The following is a 26,559-nucleotide window of genomic DNA, read 5'->3' as shown; positions in this document are numbered from 1 at the left end:
CCACATCTTCTTAATCCATTTCTCTGTCGATGGGCATTTAGGTTGTTTCCATGACTTGGCTATTGTGAATAGTGCTGCTATAAACATAGGAGTGCATGTATCTTTTTGAATTACAGTTTTGTTGGCTATATGCCCAGGAGTGGGATTGCTAGATCATGTGGAAGTTCTACATTTAGTTTTCTGAGGAACCCGCATACTGTTTTCCATAGTGGTTGCACCGACTGACATTCCTACCAACAATGTGGGAGGCTTCCCTTTTCTCCACACCCTCTCCAGCATTTGTTATTTGTAGATTTATTGATGATGGCCATACTGACGGGTATGAGAGGTGAGACAGTACCCAATTTTAGTCTGAATGTATTTCTCTACTAACTAGTGATGTTGAGCATTTTTTTTATGTGCCTATTGGCCACCCACATGTCTTCTTTGGAGAAATGTCTATTGAGGTCTTCCATCCAGTTTTCAATTGAATTGTTTGTTCAAAATATTTTTTAAAATCACCTTGGCCAGGAGTTCCCATTGTGGCTCATCAAAAAGATACATGTCCATGCACCCCAATTTCACTGCAGCAACTATTTACGACAGCTAAGGCATGGAAGCAACCTAAATGTCCACTAACAGAGGAATGGATGAAGAAGATGTGGTACATATGTACAATGGAATATTATCCAGTCATAAAAAAGAACTAAATAATGCCATTTGCAGCAACATGGATGGACCTAGAGATTTATCTTACTCAGTGAGGTAAGTCAAAGATCATATGATATCACTTATATGTGGAATCTAATAGAAAGTGATACAAAAGAAATTTTTTAAAAAACAGAAAAAAAAGATTTCAAAACCAACCCTCTGGTTGCCATAAGGGAAACCGTTAGGGGAGGGCAGAATTGGGAGGGTAGGAATAACATAAACACACTACTGTATAAAACAGATGATTAATGAGAACCTACTGCATAGGACAGGAAAAGCTACTCAATAGTTTGTAATAACCTATATGGGAAAAAAAATAGATATATGTGTAGCTGATTCACTTTGCTGTTCACCTGAAACTAATACAACACTATAAATCAACAACACTCCAATAAAATTAAATTAAAAAAAAAAAAGATGAGTTCCCATTGTGGCTCAGTGGTAACGAATCTGACTAGTATCCACAAGGACGAGGGTTCGATCCCTGGCCTCACTCAGTAGGTTAAGGATCCGACATTGCCGTGAGCTATGGTTGCAGACTCGGTTCAGATCTGGCGTTGCTATGGCTGTGGTGTAGGCCAGCAGCTACAGCTCCAATTAGACCCCTAGCCTGGGAACTTCTACATGCCATGGGTACGGCCATTAAAAAAAAAAAAAAAAAAAAAAGCCAAAAAAAATCATTTAAAAAAAAAAGAAATGGAAATAAATAAAAATCACCTCTGATACCATTTCAAACCCACTAGGATGGTTTCTATTAAAGGGGGCAAAAGGAAAGTAAGAAGTGCTAGCAAGTGTATAAACTGGAACCCTCACACTCCGCTGGTGAGGATGGAGAATGGCACAGCCACCGGGGAAAACAGCGTAGCTGCTCCTCAAACACTGAAACCTAGAATCATCCCATGACCCCGCATTCCATTCCTTGGGATTGAGCCCAAACAACTGAAAGCCAGTGTTCAAAAAAAAATGTGTACAACAAATGCTCGTGCACATTCTTCGTAATATTTGGGCTGGGGGAACAGGGACTGGGAAGTGATTGCGTAATAGGAATGGGGTTGCTGTTGGGGGTGATGAATATGTTCCAGAATCAGACAGCGGTGGTGACTGCAAAACACTGTTCGGGAGAATTTTATGTTATGTGAATTGTACCTCAATTTAACAAAAAGACGTAACAGTGGAAAGAGGGGACAGAGAGGAGAGGCGATGCTATGGTTCGGGCTCTGAGGACAGAGGAAGGGGGCCTGGGCCAGGGAAGGCAGGCAGCCTCCTAGAAGCTGGAAAAGGGGAGGAACAAATTCTCTCCCAGAGCCTTCAGAAGGGACATGGCCCTGCCGATACTTTGATATTAATCCACTGAAACTGAGTCGGACTTTTGATTTCCAGAAATACATATAATCGAAAAAAATTTTAAGTCACTTTAAAAACAAACAAACAAACAAAAAAACACCTGGTATGGGCATAGGGAGTGACTAGGGACAGAGATGAAACAAAACAGTTCACAAGCTGATAAATGCTGAAACTGGGTGATGAGTACATGAGGGCTGAGCTGAATCTCTCTACTTTGGGATGTTTGACATTTTCCATAATTAAAAATCTTTTTAAAAACTATATATTCATATATATGTTGGAACCTTCAAAAAATCCTATTTGCAAAGCATTACAATAACCCATTAAATATTTCAAGATTGGTTTAATCTTAGAATATTTACATTTTGATAGCACTTGATACTTTGGTAAAGTGCTTCACATATATTTTACATTAGTTTGTAAGAAAGTATTTTATAATCTATGAAACAAAAGTATATTATAATCTATGAAACAAAAGCATAGTAGTTTGTTGCAGCAAAGTTACTATTCCTGGGCAGGAAATCTGGACAAAGACCTCAACTGCTCCATCTTGGTATGTCCAATTTCCTCTCATCAGCTTTTAAACTGCCTCTTCTAGCCAATTCAACAAATATTTAGAGCACATCCACTGCACGACCAGAAACTACTTTTCCTATTCATAGCAAACCAACAGAAAATATTGCTCCCAACCAAAAATAAAAGAACATCAGGAGTAAAAGAAAAATTTGCCATTTGCAACAACATGAATGCACTTGGAGGGTATTATGCTAAGCAAAATAAGTGAAAGACAGAGAAAAATACCGTATGATATCTCTTAGATGCAGAATCTAAAAAATACAACAAACTAGCAATATAACAACAACAAGAAAAAGAAACAGACTCATAGATACAAAGAACAAACAAGCAGCTACCAGTGGGGGAGGAAAGGGGGGAGGGACAAAATAGGGGGAGGGGATTAAGAGATACAAACTATTATGTATAAAATAAGCTAAAAGGATATACTGTACAATAAAAGGAATATAGTCAGTATTCTATAATAACTATAAATGGAATATAGCCTTTAAAAATTGTGAACCTCTACATTGTACACCTATAAATTATATTTTATAATAAAATTTTAAAAAACACTTTGTCCTAATTAAGAACAATCACCAAGCCTGATTAAATTCAAGGCACTTGAAAGTTCAACCAATGATTCACTGCTTATTAACCTACCTCCTGAGTAAGCTAAAAGCATGTATACTTAACAGGACAAAAATAAAAAGAGCCCACTAGAAAGTAAAGTTAGACATTTTACGGATTATCTCATGTTAAGAAAAACAACTGTTGCATTACAAACTTCTTCCTATTAATTCCTATGAGTTTACCACTGCCCAGAACAAAACTGGGTCCACAGTAAATACAAATGCACCCCTCCAGCAAAGCTCCCTTCATGAAAACTGAAGCCAACATTAAATTTCCAAGTGAAATTAAAATCTAAAGAGCTTAATAAATGTATTTACTTCGTCTCCACAATCTATCTGTGCCCATCGAGTCATGAAAGCTATCAGCTGTGTAATTAGTTGTGCACCAGTAAATGAAGCAGTGTTAAAACCAACTTCTGAGAAAAAAAATAATAAACTAAAAACAGAAAGTTTTAAAAAAATAATTAAAAAAAATAAACTAAAAACCATGTCACAGTGAAGACTCTCTGGTGGCTCCAACTGTTACATAATCCAGAAAAACAAAGTGAATTGCCATTATGAGATGACAAACATATGCATCCAGCACAATTCAAGAGTTTTAGGATGGCATGTGAAGAACACCTGATTATTTCTTTCTGATTTTAAAGTTCCAGGAGGAAAAAAAAAAAAAAAAGCTGCATAAAAAGAGAGAAATCTATTGCAACACCATGTGATCCTACTCAGGCAAAGCCACAATCGGCTTAGGAAGTAAGGGGTTGGGTTTCCCTGGTGGAGTCCCAGAAGCTGCCAAGTTCAGAGCCACAAGAGCTGGAAACAGGGCAGGTCTCAGGACACCAGTGGGAGAGAAGCAAAGGAAAGAATGCAGGGGCCTCCCCAGAACTACAGTCTGGCTGGCGTTCACCTACAATTTCACATGGCTCCAATGAAGCCCAAATAAAGTGGGAAATTTATCTCCATGCTCCCAACAGAAGCAGCAGACTCTGAAAGTTCCGGAATTCTCACATATTTTTAACCACAGCTGACTTAAAACTGGCACAAAGAAACCCCAAGAGCAAGAACCCACCACCAACCCCTAATTTTCCAACTGATTCAAAGGATTCTAAAGTTCATCTTAAAAAAATAAAACATGCCAATACACCGAAAAAAACTCTGAATACAAAAAATATTGGGAGGTGTGTGCAGAGATGGGAATCTACCCAACCAGGAAATAATCTATAAGCTTATTCAAAAGTGTAACAGGGACATAATACTAAAGAGATCAACAAACCAAAAAGAATAGCCCAAGAATGCACAAATCTAATGCACGACCTAGCCTAACACACAAACTAGGATAAAGGTGAGCTGTCCCAGAACCACTTCTGTAAAGAATCAGATCCTACCATCTCACGCCAGAATAAATCCTAGATTTAAGCATAAAAGATGAGGACATTAAAGTAACAAAAGAAAATACAGAAAAAAAAATTTTAACATCCTAGGTTAGAAACGAGGTTCAAAGCCAGAAACTATAAGGGAAAAATAAACTTGCCGGGAAGGAAGGGATGTTATCTTTCACGGAGTCAAGACGAAGATCAACCACAACATGAGAGAAAACACTCTCAACTGGGTTAACTTCCTTTGCAGATATGGAGTGTGTACAAACCAATAAGAAAAATTAAGAGGCAACTCATAAAAGAAATACCAATGTTTAATTCATAGGAAGATAATTCAGCCTCACTGATTAAAAGACATGAAAACAATTTCAAAAATGAGTTCAATGGATTAAAGACCTAAATGTAAGAGGTAAAATTATAAAAATTTTACAAGACAGCATAGGTATAAACCTATGTGATCTACAATTAGGCGATGGTTTCTTAGCTAAAAACACCAAAAGCACAAGCAAATAAAAAGATACATTGGACTTCATCAAAATTTAAAAACTTTTATACTTCACAGGATACCATTAAGAAAATAAAGCGACTACTAAATGGGATGAAATTTTTGCAAATCACGTATCTGAGAAGGGACTAGTATCTCGATTATATGAAGAACCACTATAACAATAACCAAAACAATTTTTATTATTCTGCCAATTTTGCCAATTCTTAAACAGCAAAAGATCTGAACAGATATTTCTCCAAGGAAGATAACAAATGACCAACAAGCACATTAAAAAAAATTCAACATCACAGCCGTGACAGAAACGGGAATCAAAACAACCAGGAGATACCACTTCACACCCACTAGGGTGGCTATTACCAAAAAGAAAGATAATAACCAGTGTTGGTGAAGATGTAGAGAAAATGGAACCCTCATACATGGCTGGCGTGAATGTAAAATGATGCAGCCACTTTGGAAAATAGTCTGGCAGTTCCTCAAAAGGTTAAATATAGCATTATGTATGATTTAGCAATTGTATTCCTACACAGGTACCTAAGAAAAATGAAAATATATGTCCACACAAAAACTTGCACATGGGTGTTCACTGCAGCATTACTCGTAACAGCCAAAAAGTGGAAACGACCCAAATGTCATTAAAGGCGAATAGATAGACAAAATGTGATAAGGCTGTAGAATGGAATATTATTCAACAATAAAAACAAAGTCCTGACACATGCTATAATATGGATCAGCCCTGAAAACGTTACGCTGAGAAAAAAACCCAGAACCTACTGTACAGCACAGGAAACTCAACTCAATATTCTATAATAACCTATGTGGGAAAAGAACCTGAAGAAGAATGGCTGTATGTATATGAATATGTATATGAACAACTGACTCACTCTGCCCTACACCCAAAATTAACACAACACTGTCAATCAACTATACTCCAACATAAAACAGAAATGTTAAAAAGCAGACCAGTTAATTCGTAGAATTACAAAAATAATAAAAAAAAATCCAACCATAAAAGATAAGTGTGTATGATTCTCTTATATGAAATGTCCAGAATGGGCAAATCTATAGCGGCAGAACACAGATTAGTCGTTGCCAGGCACAAAGAGGGTTTGGCAGTGACAGGCAAGAAATAGGAGGTTTCTTTTGGAGGTGATGAAAAAATTCTAAGATTGTTTGTACTGATGGTTGCACAACTCTATGAATATACTAAAAACTCTTGACTTGTACATTAAAAATGGGCTAATTATATGGTGTGTGAATTATGTCTCAATAAAGCTTTAAGAAAGAAATGAAAGTTTAAACAACAATTATGTTACGTGTTTACTGGGTCTCTGACAATTAACTCTCCTGTCTATCCTAGAACCCCTCACCTTCCCAAGGCAGTAAAAACACCAAGCATACTATTAATAACAGACACTTCTAAGCAGAGCTGTAGTAAAACGAATTTCTTTCGTGGGGGGAGGGAGGGGGGAGGGGGGAGTTTGTTTCCAATCTGACTTGCATGCTGAAATCTCCCTTGTTCAATCTCTCTCCACCCTAGATAGGTACTAAGAATTTATGAAGAAATGTATGAATAAATTCCATGGGCTTCGAAAGTACTTTAGTCTCGCTGCTTCTACCCAGACCATAGGAAACCAGACTTAAAGATACTCTGGATCCACCTTGGACCTTCGGGAGAATTCCCTTCTCTCAGTTCTGGCTTCAGCATCTACGCATGAGTGCTACCATGTTTCACCAGCGAGTGTCGCTGTCTAACCTTTGAACTTGAAGTGCGGAATTACGAAGACACTAGCTGCCAGCAGGTGGTGCACAATACCCCTTATGCAGAGTGTGGGTTACACTTAAAAAGCAACTTCCTTCCAAAGAGTACAATATGCAGAGGGGGAAAAACCTGACAAGCACTCCCTCAAGTAGGGTGATCAAGGTTTAACATCAACAGAATACACACTGCTGATGATAGTATGTACCCTCCATACAATGTTAAGGAGAATCGTGCTTTATGTAAGGTAACTTTGTGCTTTTCCTCCTCAAAACACATTACATCAGGCTAACTGTGAGGAAAACGTCAGGCAAATCTCAACTAAGAGACAATATACAAAATGCCTGACCAGTACGCCTCAAAACTTTCAAGATCAGCAAAGACAAGGAAAGCCTTGAGAAAGTCACAACCAGAAAGAACCTGGGAACAAGGAGACATGACAACTAAATGTAATGTGGTTCCCTGGATGGGCTCATGGGACAGAAAAAGGACACTAAGCAAAAAATGAGGAGATATGAATAAAGAACTCTTAGTCAATACTACTGTATCGTTACTGGTTCATTATTTGTGACAGAAAATGGTCATAATAAGCAAAACTGGGTGTGGGGTCTACGAGAACTCACTGTACTATATTCAAAATAATTCTGTAAATCTAATACTGTTCTAAAATAAAAAGTCTATTTAAAATAAAATTCACTAGCTGCCAATTTTGCCACATTGAGCTTTTAAGGAATAGTTCCAACTGCTTAAAAACTATGTATTTTTTTTTTTTTTTTTGGCACATTTTAAAGTGATGAGAAGACAGAAAGCAAAAACTTCAGGCTTGGTGAGCAGACGGAATAGCTGGGTTGGGGGTTTCCCTGAGAAAGAACGGAGACCCAGGCAAGACCCATTACTCCCATCACAGCACCAGCAACGTGGCCACTTCTGCCTCAAAAATCAAGAAAACTGCTGGAATGTTCACAGCATATGCGGGGGGGGGTGGGGGTGTGCTGCTGGCAATACTAAGAAGTTATCTAGCCACAGTTTTACTGAAAGATAAGGCCCTGCTGAAGAGTTTTATGACCCAAATTGCCCTAAAGCCCCCCAAACTTTAAGAAATGCCTAGGGCCTAAATAGTTATTTATACTAAAAAAAAAAAAAAAAAAAAAAAGTAGTCAGAGATGTATTCAATATGTATGTTGATTTAAGTCATCTTTTAAATTTTACTTGCTCCAGTTTTTTTTTTTAATATGTGGCTACGGTAATGGATAAATATTATTCTTCTTCAATAAACAGAGTTAGGTGGCTTTGGATTTGTTTTTTAAAGGAAAAACTGTGGTTGAGCGGATGGTGTGCTAGATTCCTGCTCCCTGAATTACCCATGTTTAAAGAAAGCCCAACCAGCTGTAATCTGAGGCATCTTTCTCCACCTGGTGGCAGCTATCCAAACCTCAAGAACAGTGTCTAGGAAGGTGGAAACAGACAGTGTTTAAAGAGGCAGCACATGAGAATTAGGATTCTCCATATCTCAAAGAATGGTCATAATGAAAATTAAAATCTGCACTACCCCACTAGAAACCAGCATACTGCAGAGCAAGTCAGAAACAAAACACCAAAAGGTGAATTATACTACACAGCATCCAGAAAATGCACATTTGAGGGATGCGTTTGGTACAAAATGTAAGGCAGGGTTTGCCTGTAATTTAAAGGGTGAGAGCTGAGTGAACATCACCAAGCAAGGATGTGGGAAAAGCGGAGTTCCCTGGTGGCCCAGTGGTTAAGGATTTGGTGTCACTGCTGTGGCTCTGGTTTGATCCCTGGCCTGGAACTTTGGTATGCCGTGGGGGTGACCAAAACAAACGAACAAATAAACAAATCCCAAAGATGTAGGAAAAGCAGTAACAAGCTGTCCTGACTTAGTACCTACGGGAATGAGATGAGTGGGCTGGGATTCTTCCAGTTTGTTCCTCAACCAGTCAAAATCCTGGTATCTTCGTCGAACAGAATATTCTGGCAGGTCAAACTCCACCCGTGTACTCTGCAAATGAGGAGAGCGGAACAAAATCAGTGTCAGGGAAGTTGAACATATCTTGGCAGAAGGGAAGGGAAAAAGCTCTCTTTGAATAACCCAACGGGGCAAGAACACACTTTCCTTCCACCAAATGCACCAGCCAAATGGCAGGCTTTACCAGCTCGAATGACGAGGCTGGGCCACAAGGTCCAGTTAAAAATTTCAAGGATCTAGAATTAAATTCATTCCCCCCTCTCCCCGCCTCAGGAAATGGAATTCAACTATCCCTCCAGATTGTGTTTAGAAACATTTGATTCATTTCCTCCAAGTTTAACGTTGAGAATTTCTTTCAGCAGAATAATTCCACTGAGGATATTGCTCCTGAATCCAAATCTGTGCAACTTAAAAAAAAAAAAAAAAAAAAAAAAAAAAAAGACATCTCCACACTCTGCTAAATATGCTGACAAGTTTTGCCAAAGACAGAGGGGAAACAAAACCTAAAGACAAGAGATCACCTGCTCATTTAAGAACCAGATTCAATGGAAACAGAAAAGGTTGTGCCTAATCTACCATCTTCTACCAGAAACATAAACTCGAAACTATATTGTATTTTGGATGATTTTTTTTTAATCTAGAAGGAAAAGAAATAAAATCTAGAACAAAATAATACTAAAATGTCATTGCATTGCAGAAAAAAATAGATCTCTTTCCTAAATTTAAGTTTTCTGAAATGGGATTGCAACACTTTGATAATAGAAACCAATATTAAATAAAATTAATTTGTACCAAAACAAGATTTGTATACATTAATCTGCCCAAACCAAAATTTTACCTCAGATAAACCATTTTTCCCTATAAGGGTGCTGATTATATGACAGTCACAGTTCTCCGAAATTAAAGCGCAAGATAAAAACGACTCAAGCTACATTTTATAAATTTATTGAAATCAGTTTTATTTCTTCGTCTTTTCCCGTGGCATAGGAGGTTCCCAGGCTAGGGGTCCAATCAGAGCTGTAGCCGCCAGCCTACGCCAGAGCCACAGCAATGCCAGATCCAAGCCGCGTCTGTGACCTACACCACAGCTCACGGCAACACCAGATCCTTAACCCACTGAGCGAGGCCAGGGATCGAACCCGCATCCTCATGGTTCCTAGTCGGATTTATTTCTGCTGTGCCACGATGGGAACTCCCCAAAAGTCTATCCAGGGCACCAACCAAATCTTAAAAACACATGAACAAGAGTCATCCATCAAAGAAAAAGCCAATGAGAAGCACTGGTATCAAAAATTATTTCATCCTCCCCAGAGCTAGGCTCATAGTCTGAGCAAAACTGGGAAGTTAAGTTAAAGGACTTGGCCTTGGACTAACACCCAACTAACTCCTTCTGCCTCTTTTCTCCTTCCAAAGTCCCACGTACCACATATGCCCATGAAACATAACCTTCCCCTAGGATGCAGGAGTAAGGTGAGAAGACATGAGGAAATCTTTTCAACTTAGGTAATTGTGGTTTATTAGAAGACTCCCCAGGAGTTCCCTGGTAGCCCAGTGGGTTAAGGGTCTGGCACTGTCACTGCTCTGGCTGAGGCCACTGCTATGGTACGGGTTTAATCCTTGGCCCAGGAACTTCTGCATGCCGTGGGCACAGCCAAAAAAAGAAGACTCCCCAGAGGAGTTAGCATTGTAGAACTGGAGAGAGGAAGAGGAGGAAAAGGAGGAAGAGGAGAAGGGGGAGGCGGCGGAGGGGGAAGGAATGGAGAAGGGGAAGGAACGGGAGGAGGACTTAAATCCCCATCACTACTGATGGCTCTTTAGGCATGAGGGTGGCAGACATATTGGGGGCAGTAGCCTGGCACTCCTCCCAGGCAGGGGCATGGGAAGGCCAAGCATCCCTGAGATGCCACCAAGTCTCCCACACCCTGGGTTTCCTCAGCGGTAAGAAGGCACTTGGAAGGAACGTTCTTCAAGACCCCACAGAGCCCCCCAGAAGGCTCCGTCTGGGGACTGGCTGATGATTATGGGCTCATGAAAGGCAGACTCTGAAAAGTGACAAATGCAACTCACTTTTATTGCAAACAGAGCTGCCTGCCTAAATGTTACATGCTATCAACTGGTCATTCCTCTCCATTATGGTTTGCAAATCCACCTCATTAAATTATACTTAGTCTGCGTAACATTTCTACTCTAAGTTTGAAATCAATCTTCGGTAACTACAAAAAGTAGTATGTACATATGATAAAACACAAGTTTTATTTCTGCTGTAATCAATTTTACTTTCAAGAATGTCTCTTTTTTTAAATCTTCTGATTTAGGTTAGACACACTTTTATTTTATTTTTAATTTTTTAAGGGTAGTTATTTATTTTTGTCTTTTTTCTTTTTTTTTCTTTTTTAGGACCACACCTGTGGCATATGGAGGTTCCTACCCTAGGAGTCAAATCAGAGCTGTAGCCACTGGCCTATACCACAGGCACAGCCACGCCAGATCCAACGGTGACTTTTCTACTCGTGAAAGCTCTTTATAGCCACTTATCTATCATAATTGCCAAATGGCTTTTCTTATACAGTATTTTAAAATTGTTATGTAGTCAAATTCATCTATTTTTTCCCTTAGTTGCTACTTTTAGTGTTATTGATAAATTTGTTCCCATTGCAAGCTTCTAAAAATGTTCATCTGAATTATCTCTTTATGGCATATATATTAAAATATACATACATGTCTTTAATAATTTCTGCTATTCTACTTCTAGGAATCTATCATTAGAAAACAATTTTTAAATGTGGCAAAGATATCTATAGAATGATGTTCACTGCAATATTATTTAAAATAACAAATTTAAAGCAACCTAAATGTCCAACAGTTTAAAAAAAAAAAAGTCAAGGAAACAGTAGTACATTTACTCTATGGTCATTAGTAATCATGTCTGTAAGACATTTTTAGTGACCAAAAATGCAATACGGAAGTTCCCATAGTGGCTCAGCAGTTACTAAACCCGACTAGCATCCATGAGGACGCAGGTTCAATCCCTGGCCTCATTCAGTGGGTTAAGGATCCGGCATTCCCATGAGCTGTGGTTTAGGTTGCAAACATGGCTCGGATCTGGCGTGGCTGTGGCTGTGGCCAGCGGCTACAGCTCTGATTCAACCTCTAGCCTGGGAACCTTCATGTGCTGCAGGTGCAGCTCTAAGAAGACAAAAATACCAAAAAAAAAAAAAAAAAAAAGCAATACAGTTTTAATAAAAAACAGTAGGATATAAGATTAATTATACATACATTTTAATTTCATTGGTGTTAAAATTTGGAACATAAAAAGTTAGAAGAGGAGTTCCCGTAGTGGCTCAGCAGTTAACAAACCTGACTGGCATCCATGAGGACGCAGGTTCAATCCCTGGCCTTGCTCAGTGGGTTGAGGATCCAGTATTGCCATGAGCTGTGGTGTAAGTTGCAGACGTGGCTTGGATCCCGTGTTGCTGTGGCTGTGGTGTAGGCCAGCGGCTACAGCTCCAATTCAACCCCTATACTTCCATATGCCACAGGTGTAGCCCTAAAAAAAGACAAAAAAAAAAAGAAGAAAAATCTAGACCTGATAATGACGGTTGTCTTCTTTACATTCAACTTTACTTCCAAGTTGTCTAATATTTTCATATAATACTTTTACAGTCACCAAAAAATAACTGCTTTTTTTAAAAGCTCATTTTTTACAAGAGCTCCTTTAAGGACAGGGAATTTAATATTAATAAATCAGTACAACTTGTTTGCTGCTGGAAAGCTACAATGTAAAAAAACAATCATGAAACAGAAGGAGGCTCATAATCTCTGACCCAATATTTATTTTACTTTTTTTTTTTTTTGCCACACCCACAGCATATGGAAGTTCCCAGGCCAGGAACTGCATCCGAGCTGCAGCAATAGCAACACCGGATCCTTTTAACCCACAGCACCGGGCTAGGGATTGAACCTCCACAGTGACCAGAGCCACAGCAGTTGGATTCTCAACCCTTTGCACCAGAGTGGAAACTCCTACTTTACTTATTTTTACCACCACTTGTTCTAGAAAAGATATGGTGATGCATGGAATACAATCAAGTAGGTGAGAAAGATAAAGGAAAAACAAGGACAGAGGATAAAGTGGAGCTGGAAACGAGGCTAGCAAAACACACTCACCTTGGAATTCTGCACACTTGTTAAAACTGGGCCACAGACATGACTGTGGATTTCTGGAAAGAAATCCAGTCAGTTATAAGACGTACAGTACTCATAAAATATGCAGGCCAGTAAAACTCCAACTCTGAGCCTGTGGTAAAATTACCCTCTGTGAAACTCGGGGTCTAACTTAGAAAGGAAAATAAAATACTGAGAAATATTCATCTCTGTTTTCTGATATGTGTGGTAAACAAAACAATAAAAAAAGAAGTGCACACCCACAACTCCGTAATTGTGGAGACAACCACTTGACAGTTTCGTGCCATGTTCTTCCTGAGTTCCAGACTCTAGAAAGCCCCGCAAAGGTCACAAGGTGGTGGGGACGCACCTGAAGTCGGAACTACAAACAGGCAACGGAGCCCAGGCGGTGCAATGAAGACTGTCATTGTCACCCCTGCACCCTATGAGCAGCTCCCGGGCCGTGTCTAGGCATCTCCGCCAGATTTTAAGTTCAATGCTTTGGAAGACCCGGACCAGGGCCACAGGAAAATCAATCACCCAGCAGAGCACTCTGTCCCCTGGGCCTCACCCCACCACAAAAGAACCCCCTTTGATTCCCCAGGAGCTGAGGGGCCCAGTGCCTGTGGCCTGGAGCCTTTCCAAACAAGTTTCATTTAATGCAAAATTTACAATCAACCCACTGGAGAGAGATTTGGTCTTTGTCAGAAAGGCCATCTGTCCAGGTCACAGCTGGATCCTAGGAAGTCTGAGTGACCCCTGCCTGCCCCCCACAAGGGGCCTCTTCCTTATCAAATATTAGCCAGCTAATCCCATTCTGCTTCAAAGTCCTGCAGCTCTAAGAGAGCACCTCAGAGTGAGGCCCGGAGAGGCTTCTGCCCTCCTGCGTCTGACAGGAGCTTCCGTTACCACGCCCCCCTCAGATCTTCCCACCCAAGCCCCCTGGAACACCCCATTCCATAATTAAGAAAGTCCCGTCGCTCCTCCGTCTGCTCCAATTCTCCCCTGAGAATACAGCCTCCTCGCTGTCCCATCAGGGGAAAGCGGCTGGTTTTCTGACGTTTTGCAGATCTCTAGGAGCAAGAGTGGCGGCTGACATCCTCCTCATTCTGCTCCGCGCCTCCCGCCTCCCCGTCCCCCATGGCCCCAAGAAAGTCCTTCTGAGGCTCAGGCCATTGAGACACAGACATCTCTACCCCTGCTCACGCCTGTCATCTGCTGACACCCAGGCCTGGTGTCCCGGGCTTCAGAATCTGGGTGCCCTCAAGCCCCCGGTGACTCCCACACACACCAACCTCTACACCAACCACACTTCATTCCGCTCCCAGGGCCTCGCCGCAGACTTTTTCATTGCGCAGAAATTCAGACAGCTCCTTCTCTAACCAGCATCTCCTGTATTTTAGGCTCTGCCATTTCCCAGGACCCCTGGGTTTTTCAGCCTCGGGACTTAACAAGGTTCCTGATAATCCGTCCACTCCTGCCTGTATTTTCTCCCTTATTCAGCATCAAGTCCATGATTCGTCACTTTGACTCTTGTTTGTCAATATCCTAGATGCCCCTTCCCGCTGTCATTCACACAACTCTGGCAAAAAGGCAACCATCTACCGCCTGCTTTACTAGATGTAGGCATGGTCTGGCGGAAAAACAAAATCAAGCAAACACCCTGACTGACACAATAAATTCTGCAACGGGACCCTGAACACTGCCAAGCCATCTCTTCACATGTCCTTAGCCAGCTCTCCCCACCCTCCTTCCTAGGAGTTAATGCAAACCCTGCAGACGTTTGGAAAGACTCTAAGCCCCACTTCAAAACCTCTCCCTTAGAAAGGACCTCATCGTGTACCATAGAGAAAACTGCAGATATAAGCAAAGAACCCCTCAACTTCCTGTCACAGAACAAAACAAAACAAAACACTTCCCTTCTTCCTTAGAAACAATGGAAAAAGCACGCCTCCCCCATCAGAGGCCACTCCCTCCCTCCCTCCACTTCATTTTTTTTCCATCTTTGGCTGCCACACAGCATATGGAGTTCCCAGTCCAGGGATCACAACCTAAGCCGTAGCTGGGGCATCGCTGGATCCTAAACCCACTGTGCCGGGCCGGAGACCAAACCTGCAACCCAGTGCTTCCACGATGCCACCGATCCCACTGTGCCACAGCGGGAACTCCCCTCCCTCCGCTTTGGCTAGGGGACACTCTCCTTCCACCTTCTCAGTGGCTTCCATCCTACCCTCCAATCTTCAACCACTGGTCTCCTTCTCCATCCACACTGGCCAGGTGGCATTTAAACAAGTCTCTTCCACCCATAACAAAATGTCTCTATCCTCTCAAAGCCACATCCCACCCCAACCCCCTCCAGCTACTGCTCGTTCTCTCACTCACTTTCATTGCCAAACTACCAGCACTCATGCGGTCTTTTCTTGCTTGCTTCTCACTCAACCTAAGCCACTGCAAACTGTGCGCTGCGCCCACCGAAAGAAACCACTCTCCCCACAGTCATCGGTAACCCCCTTGCCATTAAAGCTAATGCTCACTTGGTAATCCTTATACATCACTTAACCTCTCAGCAGCATTCAGCTGCCACTGACCCCTGAGGCATTTGAAAAAGGGCACTAACTGGGGTGCAACTCTCAGTGATGACTACCTGGCAAGGATAACATACAAGAGGAGGGTGGCTTCCAAAGGGAGCTAAAGGCTCTTCTCTATCCCCCACCCTCCAGCCTATCTGCACATCATCGTCAGTTTCAGTATCAGGCCGTGGTAGTTAGACCAGCATTGGGGGAGGTGCGGGGGTGGTGTCTCGAAAATCACATCTTCTGAAAGCACAGCACAAGACGGGTCTGGGTTCAAGGTCTAACTCCAGCCCATGTTACTGCTGTCTCAGTTTCCTCATTTACAAAAATAAGACTACTACCAGTAGTTACTCACTGAGTGTGAAGATTAATTGATGATTTATTTAAAGCACTTAGCTCTCCCCCCCAAAAAAATGACAGCTCATCCACAGAGCAAAATATTACTGCGGTCTTAGAAATGATAGCATAAAAGTGTGCTCACTGGCATTTACCAGCAGAGAAAGATGTCTGCAACACATTAAGTGAATTGGCAGCATACAATATACTCGTTTTTGCAAATGGATAGAGACAAACAGTTACAGAACTACAAATGATTATCTCTGGCTGGTGAGTTTATACGTGTTCATTACTGTTTTAGCTCACTTGAGTTTTATAATTCCTCCACAATGAGTACCTATTACTTACATAAAATAAAAATTAAAGGGTTTCTTAAAACAAGTACAGTATATGGTAAAGGCTCAATAATTAGCTATTATTATGATGTTCTACAAGTCTGCAGAGAAAACTGTCAGGATCTGCCTGCCCTGAAAAGGCCTCTCCACTTCTCGAGAGATGACATACCCACAGCTTAGACCTGGGTGGGGAATGTATTGCCTGCATTGGCTCTCAGCCCTGGACTTATTTTAGCTCAAGCGAAAGCAGCTCTGTACTTTGGTCCAGCTTTTGTCACCAGGAATCTTAATTAGGCCCGGGAGTCAAAGCTGGAAATAATAAAAGTAAGTGTTTGTACAACCTTGTCCTCTGACCATTAACTTTGCTTGGGAACCCCAGCGCTAGTGGGGGGTCCCGGGAAGAGATCAGGTGTCTGGGACCCTGTGTTCCTGTCTATCCTCACTCTCCTGTGCACAAATTCCTCCATGTCCTTTAATAAACCATTCAGAGAGATGGCTCCAGGTGCATCACCATGATCAGAAACCTGGTATCCCTATTTGAAACAGGAAAAGGAAAGGACTCTGGGTTTGAACCGATGGTGAGAAGTAAAATTTGGAGTTCCCGCTGTGGTGCAGTGGGTTAAGAATATGGCATTGCCATAGCTGTGGTGCAGCTGGGAACTTCCATATACTGAGGTGCAGCCAAAAAAAAAAAGAAGAAGAAGTAGTTAAACTTTATCATGCAACAAGTTCACCCCCGGGGCATTGTCCTAGAAGCCAAATTAACATGGGACTGGAACTAGGAAAAGGTGATCCTAAGATATTATCTGATTCATTGGAAATCAACCCCAGGAAAAGGGACAGAAATAAGAACACAAAGGAGAGAGGGGCCAGAGGCCAGAGAAGTGGCCAAGAAGAGCAGCGAGCTGGAGTGAATCAGTTAACAGGGAGGGAGGCTGCGGGGTGAAGGACAAGCAAGGGTCGGAACCCAAGAGATGGGCGAGCACTGCTGTGCCAGCGAGGCAGTCACCTTGCCAGTCAGCTGTTTAGAGCACAAATTCAAGAAAAACAGGTTTTGCATTTCACTGACTACAGGGTAAAAAATAAGTTGACCCTACGGGGATGGAAAACAAGTAATTGGAAATGATTCCAAGGAATACTTATATCAAACCTAGGACCTCTGAGGATATAGTGCACATCAAAGCACCTAGCCCGATGCTGAGAAATGTTACCTAGTGGCCAAGGTGATAGGGGCAGACCCCGAGAGCGTGTGTGCACGTGTACACAGACAAGTGTTCAAATGTGAACCAGGTGTGGAAGAGACAAGGCACTATGACAGTGGCATGTGCAGAAAGTCAATAAATATTAGTTCCCATTCCTCCTACTCCTCTCCCTACCATCAAGTCTAATTACACCAAATTATAATCATGGTCTTATTAGAGAGCTTCAGATTGATACAATGATTTATCCATTTCAAGAGTAATGTGATATTAACATGTTAAATTGTATCACCATAGAAAATAAATAGAGAAGTACCAGGACTATGTGTTTTATTTAAAAGATTGTAGTCAGAATTTCTCTGTCATTTGAAGATTTAAAAAAAAAAAAATCATAGAGACTAAACAATCATGGAGACCAAACAACAGGCTACTGAAGAACCAATGGGTCAATGAGGAAATCAAAAGGGAAATTTAAAAATAACTTGAGACAAACAACAATGAAAACACAACCACTGAAAATCTGTGGGATGCCGCAAAGCAGTTCTTAGAGGGAAGTTCGTAGCAATACAGGCCTTCCTCAAAAAAGAAGAAAAATCTCAAATCAACAACTTAGCCTACCACCTAAAAGAATTAGAAAAAGAAGAACAAACAAAACCAAAAGTCAGCAGAAGGAAGGAAACCATAAAGATCAGAGAGGAAATCAATACAACAGAGATTCAAAAAAACAATAGGAAAAAAAAAAAATAAAACCAAGAGTTGGTTCTTTAAAAGGGTAAACAAAACTGACAAACCTCCCGCCAGATTCAACAAGAAGAAGAGAGACAGAACCCAAACTAAATAAGAAATAAAAAAGGGGAAATCTCAAATACTGCAGAAATACAAAAAAAAAAAAGTGAAAACTATAAAGAATTATGCCAACAAATTTGACAACCTAGGAGAAATGGACAACTTTCTAGAGACATACAGTGCACCAAAACTGAACCAAGAAGAAACAGATCAACTGAACTGACCAATCACTAAAAATGAAATCGAATATATAATAAAAACTCTCCCTACAAACAAAAGTCCAGGATCAGATGGCTTCACAGGTGAATTTTACCAAACATGCCAAGAACTTATACCCATCTTTCTTAAATTTTTCCTAAATACTGCAGAAGGAACACTTCTGAAGACATTCTATGAAGCCACTATCACCCTAATACCAAAACCAGACAAAGATACACCAAAAAAGAAAATTATAGGCCAATATCTTTGATGAATATAGATGCAAAAATCCTCAACAAAATTTTAGCTAACCAAATCCAGTAACACAAAAAAAGATCATACCCCACAACCAAGTGGGGTTCATCCCAAGTTCAATAAGGATGGTTCAACATACACAAGTCAATCACGTCATACACCACATTAAAAAAGAAAAGTCAAAAACCACATGATCATCTCAATAGATGCAGAAAAAGCAACCGAGAAAATTCAACATCCATTCCTGATAAAAACTCTTACCAACATAAGTACAGAGGGAACCTATCCTAACATAATAAAAGTCATTTATGACAAACTCACAACCAATATAATACTCAACAGAGAAAAGCTGAAAACCTTTCCACTAAAATCTGGGACAAGGATGCCCACTCTCACCACTTTTAGTCAACATAGTATTGGAAGTCCTAGCCACAGCAATCAGACAAACAAAAGGAAAGGAAAGGTATCTAAATTGTAAGAGAAGAGGTAAAATTATTACTCTACTGTAGATGACATGATACTATATATAGGAAACCCCAAGGACTCCACACAAAAACTACTTGAACTGATCAATGAATCAGCAAAGTAGCAGAATCCAAGATTAACATTCAGAAATCAATTGCACTTCTGTATACTAACAATGAGATTTAGAAAAGGAATATTTTAAAAAAATGCCTTTTATAAGTGTACCCCCCAAAAATTAAATACCTACGAATAAACCTAAGGACATGAAAGACTTAATATGCTAAGAACTAGATGCAAATTAAAGAAGATTCAAAGAAATGGAAAGATACACCATGCTCCTGGATTAAAAAAATTAATATTGATAAAATGGCCATACTACCCAAAGCAGTCTACAGATTTAATGCAATCCCTATCGAATTACGCACAACATTTTTCATAGAACTGGAACAAACAAACCAAAAATTTACATGGAAACATAAAAGACTCAGAATTGCTAAAGCAGTCCTGAAGGGAATAAAAGAAGCAAGAAGGCATAACTCTCCCAGACTTCAGACAATATTACAAAGCCACAGTAATCAAAGACAGTGTGGTATGGTACAAAAACAGACATACAGACCAATGGAACAAAATAGCCCAGAAATAAACCCAGACTCCTATAGTCAATTAATCTTCAACAAAAGAGGCAAGAATGTATAATGGAAAAAGACAGTCTCATCAACAAGTTGTGCTGTGAAAACTGGACAGCTACGTGTAAACCAGTGAAACTAGAACACACCCTCACACCATGCACAAAAATAAATGCAAAATGGCTTAAAGACTTAAACATAAGACAAGATACCATAAAACTCCTAGAAAAGAACATAGGCAAAACATTCTCTGACATCAACTATACACATATTTTCCTAGGTCAGTCCAGTCTCCCAAGGCAATGGAATTAAAAACAAAAATAAACCAATGGAACCTAATCAAACTTACAAGCTGTTTGTAAGCACAGCAAAGGAAACCATTTTAAAAAAAAAAGAAAAAGAAAGAAAAGACAACCTATGGAATGGGAGAAAATAGTTGCAAATGATGCAACTGACAAGGGCTTAATCTCCAAAATATACAAACTACACAAACAACTCAACAGCAAAAAAAAAAAAAAAAAAAAAAAAAAAGGGCCCAATCAAAAAACAGGCAGAAGACCTAAACAGACATTTCTTCAAAGAAGACATACGGATGTCCAACAGGCACATGAGAAATTGCTCAACAAGACTAATGAGTAGAGAAATGCAAATCAAAACTACAATGAGGTACCGCCTCACACTGGTCAAAACGCCATCATTGATAAGTCTAACAAATAACAAATGCTGGAGAGAGTGTGCAGAAAAGGAACTCTCCTACACTGCTGGTGGGAATAGGAAATGGTACAACCACTATGGAAAACAGTAGGGAGGTACCTCAGAAAACTAAATACGGAACTACCATAGGATCCAACAACCCCACTCCTGGGCATATATCCAGACAAAACTACAGTTCAAAAAGATACATGCACCACTGTGCTCATAGCAGCACTATTCATAACAGCCAAGACATGGAAACAACCTAAATATCCATCAACAGACGAATGGATAAAGAAGATGTGGTATATATATACACTGGAATACCACTCAGCCATAAAAAAGAATGTCATTTGCAGCAACATGGATGCAATTAGAGACTCTCCTACTAAGTGAAATAAGTCAGACAGAGAAAGACAAATACCATATGATATCACTCATGTGTGTAATCTAAAATGCGGCACAGGAGTTCTCATTGTGGCTCAGTGGGTTACGAACCTGACTAGTATCCATGAGGATTCGTGTTTGATCCCCAGGCTCACTCAGTGGGTTAGGGATCCGGCGTTGCCATGAGCTGTGGCATGGGTCAAAGTTGTGGCTCGGACCCCATACTGCTGTGGCTGTGGTGTAGGCCGGCAGCTGCAACTCCGTTTCAACCCCTAGCCTGGGAACTTCCATATGCCAAGGTCCCTAAACAGCAAAAAAAAAAAAGATTTTATATATGTATTATATATAAATATATATCTCACACAGATGAACCTATTTATAGAACAGAAACAGACTCACAGACATGGAAAGCAGACCTATGGATGCCAAGAGGGAGAAGAGAGGCAGTGGGGTGGATGAGGAGTTTAGGATCAGTAGGTACAAACTATTACATTTAGAATGGATAAGCAATGACATCCTGCTGTGTAGCACTGGAACAATATCCAATCACTTGTGATAGAACATGATAGTACGAGGAAAAGAATAGATATATATATATATATATATATATATATATATATATATATATGACTGGGTCACTTTGCTGTACAGCAGAAACTGATGGAACAGTGTAAATCAACTATCCTTAAAATTTTTTTAATTATTAAAAAAAATTTTACATAAAATCCTATTAATCTGAATATATCTGGTCTCCCAAAGAGCTGTACACACAACTGTAATGCAGGTGAACAGAGATGTACAGAGGGAGGGAAAAAGCAGAGGCAGGAGTCACGGCAGTAGGACTCGGATTCTCCAGGACATCCCGCATGGGTGGAAGACAAAGAAGGGACCCACCTTGGTGGTGATCCTGTACGTGATGTAGGTCTCCATCGTGCACACATGCTTCTTGGGATCATCAACCGTGACAAAGAGGTCTCTAGTCTCACCATCAATGTCATCATCAAGCTGAAGTCTGTTGAGAAGGGAAGACGAAGAAGCCGGACTCGCAGTGCCTGCTGGAGTACCACCGTTGGGCAAAATGAGGTCCTGCAAGAAGAAAAGAATCACCTTACAAATCAGATGAAAACCCACCCCTGGAGAACACCAGCAAAAGTAGCTGGTTTAGCCAAACAAAGGAATACCTCTGAAGGCAAAAATAATTACAAAGACTCTGAGCCTCTTCTTACTTAACATTTCTTACGTGAATGGGTCTTTTATGACCGAGAGAAATGCAGGACAGGCAGTGCTCTACACCAAATCCTACTTACTGATTCACTTGCCAGCAAGCACCAGTGGACCAACAGTTCAGGGACCGAGAACATAAGAGCCACCTCCACTGTTGGAATTCAACAGGGAAAGAACTCTGTGAGCACACCACCTTCTCTCTTTCCCCCACTTTCTCCAAACCATCACCTGGGCCCAAATAAACATTAAGGGATCAGAACTCTCTTAAATACCTAACACATTTAAAAACTCACTCAAGCATCACCAAGAGACAACTAAACATTATGTGCCACCTGGAATAAGTTCACAACACTTCCTATGGAGGATGCTTGCCAGAAAATTGAATCTGAATCCTAAAAAAATCTCTAGACACAACACCAATTTATAGGGAATACAGAGGAGTGAGGAACAAGTTAAACAATGCTACAGAGATGGCAGTCGGCAGAATCTACACTATGAGAAACTAAAGAGAACCAAAGACCCAGTTTCTTCAATATGTAAATTGCAAGGAAAGGAGAGAGATGGAAGGAACACCTACAGATATGAAGAAACTCAAGAGACTGATCACTGGTTGCAATGGATGCTGACTATAACACAGGGTTAAAAGGTTTCAAGGAGTTCCCGCTGTGGCACAGTGGGTTAAGAATCTGACAGTAGCAGCTTGGGTTCCTGTGGAGGCACAGGTTCACTCCCCGGCCTGGTGCAGTGGATTAAGGATCCAGCACTGCTGGAGCTGTAGCCTAGGTCACAGGTGCAGCTTGGATTCAATCCCTGGCCTGGCAATTTCCATATGCAGAGAGTGCAGCCATTAAAGAAAAAGGTTTTGAGATACGCAGGAAAATTTGAATACTGGTTATTCAGTGAGAAGAAGGAATCAGATGTGATAATGAAAATACTATGACTTTACAAAGTCTTCATATTTTGGTAACGCATACCTACATTTTCATAGAGGAAATGATAAGATGTGGTACTTGCGTCAAATAATTAAGAACACTTAGGTAAGTGGGACACAGATGATACAAGAAGCCCCAAAGGTGATCACTGTTGAAGCCAGTACTTTCAGGTTCAGTATAAATTCTCTCTTCAAAAAAAAAAAGTCGGAGTTCCTGTAGTGGCACAGTGGTTAACGAACCCGACTAGTATCCATGAGGATTTGATCCCTGGTCTCGCTCAGTGGGTTAAGGATCCGGTGTTGCCATGAGCTGTGGTGTAAGTCACAGACATGGCTCGGATCCCATGTTGCTGTGGCTGTGGTGTAGGCTGGCAACTGTAGCAGCTCTGATTCGACCCCTAACCTGGGAACCTCCATATGCCACAGGTGCGGCCCTAAAAAGACAAAAGACAAAAAAATACATAAAGAAATTCCCTCATCTTTTGTATTTGTTTTAAAATTTTCACACACACACACAAATTTGTTTAAAAGGGGCAGGAGGAGCAAGTTCCAGAAAAGAAAGGGAAGGGAATATTAAAAACATCGGGAGTTCCCACTGTGGAGCAATGGGATTGGCATTGTCTCTGTGGATGTCACAGGGTGGCCAAAAAAGAAAAATAAATAAATAAAAAGTAAAAACTTATGGACTCCCATCTTCTCAGGCCTTAGCAGGAAGCCACTTGCAATACCCAAAAAAGATGCAGTCTTCCAGTTACCTTTTCTGGTTTTAAGATTTGATAAGAGAGCAAAGCTCTGTCTAGCTGCAGATGTGAAAGTCACCTTGGAATCACTCGGAGGCAAAGACTAAGGAATATGGCAAGAAGGTGATGTGATACTAGGCAAAGGGCCTTGGTCAGGAATGTTTTCTGCATTCCTGACCCGTGGGTAATCAGACCACAGGCTGGGGGTGGGAAGGTGCTTTTTCCAGAATGATCTCTTCTTCTGTGCAGGCTGGATGTGCCGTAGGGAGGAGAATACACAGGAAATGAGAAGGGCACCTAGCAGTCATATCCATCCATGAGCTTCAGGTGATCATGGCACATCTGGGCAGAGGGTCTGGGACAAGGCAGAGGGAAGCAGGGTCTGGAGCCAAGGGCAATGCCACCCAACGCAAGGGGCGATGGAAAGTAAACCAGAAAGGCACCTTCCTTTGTCTCCCATCACTGCTGACCACAGATAATTTAATCGCATGCTTATGCGATGTTAAAAATACTTCTGTCATTACTGAAAGGGTGCCTTTTTCACAGAAAGTACTCCTGGGAATGGACCCCACCCCTCCACTTCTCCTCGGCCATGGGGCTTGTCAGCTGGGAAGGCAAACCCCTCAGCAGCTGCTCTCAGTGTGGACAGGCCCACAGAACAGCAGCATCTGGCCAATCTCTTTCCTCAGCACACTGACGCCACAGGGCATAGAGTGTCCACACCCCAGGGTCTGGGGATCGGCAAGGGGACATCTTCTCTGGAGCTGAGACAACCATCATGTCATCATCATTTTGGTAAATATGTAAACCCTGACCTCAGACAAGGCACCACGCTAGGCTCTGAAGGGCCCACCCACATTTTATCAACACCAGCTCACTGGGCCTCAGCATGACTTTAGCGTCTATGTCTAAACGTCACACAAAAGAAAAAAGAACTCAAAATCTTTAGTAAGGTAAGCCAACATCGGGAGTTCCGTTGTGGCTCAGCAAGTTAAGAATCCAACCAGGATCCATGAGGACATGGGCTTGATCCCTGGCCTGGCTCAGTGGGTCAAGGATCCGGCATTGCTGTGAGCTGCAGTGTAGGATGCAGATGCGGCTAGGACCCCACTTTGCTGTGGCTGTGGTGTAGGCCGGCCTGGGAACCCTAGCCTGGGAACTTCCATATGCCGTGGGGTGTGGCCCTTTAAAAAAAAAAAAAAAAGATAAGGCAACATCAGCTCAGACAGCAGTTTTCCACAACCTGGCCTGACCTGAGCCTTGAACCTGCCATGCTGTTTCTTTTCCCACCATCGTTGCTTGCAAAGCACACACGGCCCTTTCTCTTTTCTTTTTTTTCTTTTTGTCTTTTACCTTTTTAGGGGCCGTACCGGCGGCATATGGAGGTTCTCAGACTAGGGGTCTAATCAGAGCTGTAGCCACCAGCCTACACCACAGCCACAGCAACACGGCATCGGAGCCATGTCTGCAACCTACACCACCAGCTCATGGCAACACTGGATCCTTAACCCACTGATCGAGGGCAGGGATCAAACCTGCAGCCTCATGGTTCCTAGCTGGCTTCGTTTCTGCTGAGCCACGATGAGAACTCCACACCCTCTTTTTTTTTTTTTTTTTTTTTTAATGTAGAGGGCTCCAAAGGTCTCACAGGAATCTGCTCAAACACCCCCTCCTCTTGGAATCCTCCCCTGATCCACTCCCTGGCAGAATTAGTCACTCCCTTCTCAATATTTTGACGATACTGCCACTGAAGCTATTGTCAGTTTTTATCATTTATTTTACATATATAACTAACCTGCCAGCGCTGTGCATCCCCCAACACCAGCAACTGTGCCTTGTTCATGTGTGCATGTGAAATTGTCCACCTGTCTGCAGGCCTCCCTGTGACTCTAGGCCAACTCCCCTCACCTCTGCTCTGGGGAACCTCAGCTACTAACCCTCCAGGAAGCCCACATAAAACGTCTAAAGTGCCCTGGCCAGACAGTGGAAAATTAACTAGTTCACAAATCAGTTAGTGGGGGTTGGGGAGGCAAGAGTCAACCAGAGCTTGTCACACTGCAGATTCTTTGCTCTGAGGACAATACGACCAGGGAAGACATCCCTACTGCAGGGCGTGTCACGGCGTATTCCCTGAGCACATGGGAAGAGCTGGTGAACCCCAGAAGCCTGTGACTTCCCTCTGTTTCCATGGCACATGTGTGCACGGCACTTACACATTCTCATTTCACCACACCCTCTGTCAACCTTGTGAGGTTAATGGACAGATACTATCTCTACCGACGAGGAAACAGACTCAAAAAGGTTAAGGACCACGTCCAAATGTTTCAAAGCTGGCCACCGCCATGCTGAGCTGAGCCCAGGTTTCTGGCTCCTACTTCAAGGATGTCATCAAGCTGAATCCCCTTTGTGTGGCTTTTTCCAACCCAACAATGTCCCCCATCTTCATTCTCTGGCCATGAATCCTTTTGGGCAAACATGAAGCTTCTGTTTTTAAAGCCAGTCAAGGAATGCTAACATCTTCCCTTAGGGTCTTTTTTTTCTTTCCCCTCCTCCACTTTTTAGGACCACACTTGTGGTATATGGAAGTTCCCAGGCTAAGGGTCGAATCGGAACTGCAGCTGCCAGCCTATGTCACAGTCACAGCCACAGCAACTCAAGATCTGAGCCACCTCTGTGACCTACACCACAGCTCCCAGCAATGCCGGATCCTTAACCCACTGAGTGAGGCCAGGGACTGGACCCATGTCCTCATAGATACGAGTTGAGTTCTCAACCTGCTGAGCCACAAGAGGAACTCCCTCCCTTAGG

General features: G+C 41.7%; 1 protein-coding gene across 1 annotated transcript in view; it reads right to left on the bottom strand.

Moving 5' to 3' along the window:
• Positions 1-26,559, bottom strand: part of SNX30 (sorting nexin family member 30) — a 127,003-nt gene that overhangs the window by 50,540 nt on the left and 49,904 nt on the right. The window contains exons 2-3 of the mRNA XM_003122081.6: positions 21,751-21,942; positions 8,762-8,872 (exon numbers count right to left, since the gene is read on the bottom strand). Of these exons, the coding sequence (XP_003122129.3) occupies positions 8,762-8,872; positions 21,751-21,942 (303 nt within the window). The remainder of the gene's footprint in view (positions 1-8,761; positions 8,873-21,750; positions 21,943-26,559) is intronic.

Source organism: Sus scrofa, chromosome 1 (assembly GCF_000003025.6).
Source record: "Sus scrofa isolate TJ Tabasco breed Duroc chromosome 1, Sscrofa11.1, whole genome shotgun sequence".
Classification (NCBI taxonomy): Eukaryota; Metazoa; Chordata; class Mammalia; order Artiodactyla; family Suidae; genus Sus; species Sus scrofa.
This window is presented reverse-complemented; position numbering and strand designations above follow the sequence as displayed.